This window comes from Elephantulus edwardii, unplaced genomic scaffold (genome assembly GCF_000299155.1).
Source record: "Elephantulus edwardii isolate Elephantulus edwardi_28Jun2011 unplaced genomic scaffold, EleEdw1.0 scaffold00020, whole genome shotgun sequence".
NCBI classification, from domain to species: Eukaryota; Metazoa; Chordata; class Mammalia; order Macroscelidea; family Macroscelididae; genus Elephantulus; species Elephantulus edwardii.
Window position 1 is genome coordinate 2,122,583 of NW_006399770.1, and position 4,696 is coordinate 2,127,278.

The 4,696-nt window shown below is 33.5% G+C and overlaps 1 protein-coding gene across 1 annotated transcript in view; it reads right to left on the bottom strand.

Annotated features, from left to right (window-relative positions):
• LOC102860976 (metal-response element-binding transcription factor 2-like) overlaps window positions 1-4,696 on the bottom strand; it is a 43,191-nt gene that overhangs the window by 36,167 nt on the left and 2,328 nt on the right. Inside the window, exons 3-4 of the mRNA XM_006882481.1 lie at window positions 325-420; window positions 6-101 (exon numbers count right to left, since the gene is read on the bottom strand). Of these exons, the coding sequence (XP_006882543.1) occupies window positions 6-101; window positions 325-400 (172 nt within the window). The 5' untranslated portion in view covers window positions 401-420. The remainder of the gene's footprint in view (window positions 1-5; window positions 102-324; window positions 421-4,696) is intronic.

The window sequence follows — 4,696 nt, forward strand, 5'->3', positions numbered from 1 at the left end:
CTTTGTTGTTGTTGCAAAAACACACTGTCGACAGAGCCATTTTTCATCTGAATCAATCACACTGGAATCAATATGAGGTGTGTGACACAGCTGATGATAGCCTTTATATATATAAAAAAACCCAAAAAGTAATTTTATTTTATTCATCAATATTGCAAGAAACAATTTCCAAGAACACATTTTTCATTTCTTTTCTCTACATTAATAAACGTTTTAACAATGAAAACAAACCAACAAAAGGTACTTTATGTCATTAATTTTCAATAGAGGCATTAAGTATATAAAAATCTTTTTTTTCACAGATTAAAAGAAACTACTGTTTACCTTGGCCACACTTATCACATATAACCATTTCATTGGGAGCTTCTGAATACTCTTCTTGACATATTGTACAGACCATTTCCCCACTTCCAGAGGCTCCTGAAATATTTAAGGCAATAAGGAAATTGTTATAATAAAGAGTTCCAAAACTACTTTTATGGGGTAGCCCATACTGAAATTGTTATTACATAATAAGTTCTTCTCAAGGCAAAGTAAATTAAAAACCCAATGAGCCAACTGTTGACTCAAAAAACCCTATAAAATAATCGAACTGCCTCATAGGGTTTCTAAAGCTTTATTTATGAAAGAAGATTGACATATCATTTTCATAAGGAGTGGCTAGAGGGTTCTAACCATCAACTTTTTGATTAGTAGCCACCAGGTTCCCTTCAAGGCACAGAACTCTATATAAAATGCTCTTCCTCTGGTCTCTGTTCTTTTCACCTTCCCAACTTAAAATACCTAGTTCTTTAGAATCATAATTTAATCTGCTTTTAAGCAGAGAATATAATTTAAACTGATGTCAAGAGGCTTCCCTTATTAGTCTAGAAATGGCTAATATTCCAACTCTTCTAGAGGAGGGAGGGAGAAACTTTTATGAAATAGTGGTGATAATACTAAGATCACATTACTATTTCCTTACATGCATACACTCACCCTACCCCACTACTATCAAAAGACTAAGAAAAAAGTCAAAGAAAACACGTATAAGACCATATTCTCTTTGGATTCAAAGCATTTTTTAATTTACTAACTTATAAAAAAGGTCAAACATTAATTATTTAATTTCAAGCTTTTGAAATCTGGAAAAATATTATCTAGTAAGGTATGCTAACAAAATCCCAGTGACACAAAATTTGGGGATTCCACAGTTATTATTTTTTAACTTGAATAGGTAAATTATTTCTTCCTTAAACTTTTTTATTCTAAAAAAAATTATACAAAATTTAGAATATTGTTTTCACCCTAACTAACATTACCAATATTCTCTCTCAACATAAACATAAAATCATAATCCATAATCACATACCAAAAATTAAAAGTTTACAGTGTTGTACTATGAGCCAACCACTTTCTTAGATTCACTTTACCTATTATTTTCTTCATTTAACTCAACTGAATTATTAGGTAAATTTCCTATTTAGAGAAGAACTGAGGCTCAGAAAGATAAAGTAACTAGGTAGTCATGTTCAAGTACTGGTCTCTCCATGTCCAGAACAAAGAACAGTGAAGAAAATTAAAAGAACAATGAACAATTGAATCAATTTCAATATTCATGACCAGAGACAAGAGGAACTAGATGGTGCCTGGCTAACACTGTTGACTGACCTTAAAAGGATCATGACAGATGGTCCCAGATAAAATCAGAGAAAAATGTGGCACAAAACTCTAAATCATAAAATTGACTAGGCTTACTGGTCTGTTAAAGACTGGTAGAACCCCCAAGACTATGGCCCTTAGTCACCCTTCAAAACCTGGAAATGAAATCTCCTATGTGACTCAACTTTCAGCCAACAGACAGGCCTGTAAGTTGAACAATACCATCAGGAAGGAGAACACTACTTAGATCAAACATGCAAGATCAAAAGGTCAGCATATGCCAAGATATAAATGCTCAACAGGCAGGAAGGGTTAGGAAAAGAATGAAAATAGAAAACATGGGAAAGAAGTAGTAAGAGCATGCATTACATGGAAATGAACATCAATGTAACAACACATAAAAGTGTATGAATGGTAAATCAAGTTGCTGTATAAATTTTTACTCAACTAATAAAGTTGTTTTTCTTTAAAAAAAAAAAGACGAGAACCCTTTGCCAGAGAGTATCAAGGTTATGATGATGCAAATCCAGAAAGCTCTAAGTCCATATTCTTTCTGGACATGACAGTGTTGCTTATCATAAATACTACACAATATTTCTTCTATCAAAAGCCGTTTTCATAACACTATACTGTTTTCAAAGCTATGACTTCTATTAACTGTACAATATTCTATCCAGTGAACAGAACTGAATTTGCTGCATTATTTATTTCTCTATTTTCAGTCATGTACTTTTCCATACTGGATTTTTCTGCATTTGCTGGTTAGTTGATTTTTTGGTTATTTATTCTTTTTCTTCCCCAGGCTAAATCTACTTGTAGGATATGTCCTATTCACAGTTTCCAGGTTTCTGGGTCCTTGAAGTCAAGACAGCAGCAAAACTAAATCTAGATCCTCTTAGCTCAGATCCTCAATTCTACAAAAGAGTCTGTTGGCTAAGTGGTAAGAAATTGTACTGCCAATACAAAGATACATGATTCGACTCCACCACAGATGAAAGATGGACAATCAACTCCTTTATCATTCACTATCTCCAAAAACCCACTGAAGGGTCAGCTATGAATCAACTGAAATTCGATGGCACATAACAAACAGCAACTCAGCTTGGAGCAAGTGTCTCATATGAATGTACCCATTTAGGGGAAGGAAGTTCCCCCAGAAAAAGGATCTGACAAATTTCCATTCACCTCAGGATACAATTCCAAGGAATCCGAAAATTTCCTTTACTTTTTATATTTAAAAAAAAAAAAGCAAAGCACTGCCTTTTCAATCAACATATTCACCAGAATTTTCCCATGTCATTTAATGTCCTACTATAGGTTCCTTTTACCTCTAAATTAAGTCCTGACCATTTCATCCTGCAAACATTAATTTTTGTTGCCGTTTTTAAAATAAAATAATCCATAGTTTCATCTAGCTTCTTTTTCAACTTTTTAGCATTCAAAAAACCAAAACCCACCCTCTGCAAGTAGATTCTAACTGACTGCAGTGACCTTCCATGGAATTTCTGAGGCTATAAATCTTTACAGGAGACTGGTAAAGATCCACAGTATTTTCCTATTTTGACTATCAAATACTACCATTTATTTTTAAAACCTTTTAAAAGAATCTTATGAGATGAGCAAAATTCACCTACTAAATTTTTTTATATGCATCTATTATTAACAAAAGATGTTGTTCAGAGAAGGAAATTACTATTGCAACTTGGTACACTAAAATGTGCCTAATTAGTTTTCAGGTACAGAACCATGGCTTGAAGATATAGTCCCTTCACTTGCTCATTTCTACTCTAACCTCAAGTTCATGGGTGCTACAAATAGTTAAATGGTAAAAATACAGTTCTTTTAGTACTTCTAGATATAGAAAAATGAGTCAGTGAACAAGAAGTCACAATACACTTGTTGTGTGTTATCAAGTTGGAACCAACCCATAGCTGACCCTCTAGCAGGTTTTCAGAGGCAGTAAATCCACAGGCGTAGATTGTCCATCTTTCTCCTGTGGAGCAGCTAGTTGGTTTGAACCAAGTGTGCACTGGCAGCACAACTCCTTACCATTAAGCTACCAGAGCTCCCTATATTAGAAAAGTGATATACTGGAGAATAGGTTCAACAGGACTCCTCAGTTTCATAACTATAAAAAGACACTGGTGAGTGGGAGAGAGCAAAACCTATATTCACAAGATGGAAAAGCATACCTATGGTTGAAAACTCAATATGATCAACGTCACGGATTACCCTTTAAAATTTTATAGTAAAACTTTTCTCACTGACTCTTTCATTTCAGATTTAAAACATAACTTCATATTTTAAACTGATTGTTTGAAAATCTATATGAAGATTTTCTGGAATGACTTTTTACTATAGGAACATTATCTTGGTGAAAATTAGCAAATGTAAAATTTTTTACTAAAAATAAAACTTTTTTTTAAAATAAAAGCCATTTGTGAGCATGGTGTTCACACGTGTTTCAGGGAAGATCCATACTCTAAAATATTTTCCTATTATTTGAGGAAAAATTAGAGGTTAACTAAGTTTGGATTAAAATAAAGAACCAAGGAGGTAAACACTTTAAGAAAGGGATTTTTCCTTTAGAAAAAGAACGTTTATTAGGACATTAACGTTCTACCAGACACAATAAAAAGCATAGGTCTTAGGTGTAAACCTAATAACTCAAAAACAAGAAAACTAAAAGTATGGCTTCAACAAAACATTAAAAATGTTTTTTCAAGGGAGCTCTGGTGGCCTAGTGGCAAGAAGCTGCACTGCAATCCCAGAGGTCAGTGGTTCAAATCCACCAGATGCTCTGCTGGAGAAGGAGGGGCAATCTCCTCCTGTACCAGTCAGATTTGATTTGATGGTACACACAAAAGATAATAAAATATAGTAAAAAAAAAAGTTTTTCACACAAGATCGTTACCATTTGCTTCACACGCACTCCCAATGAATTGTACAACCCTATGATTGAAGGGTGGGTGGTGGTGGTGAAGAAAATGGGAAAGATCTTTTGTAAAAAAGTGTATTCAAACACAGTAAATAAATCAGTATAAAATTAAAAAAA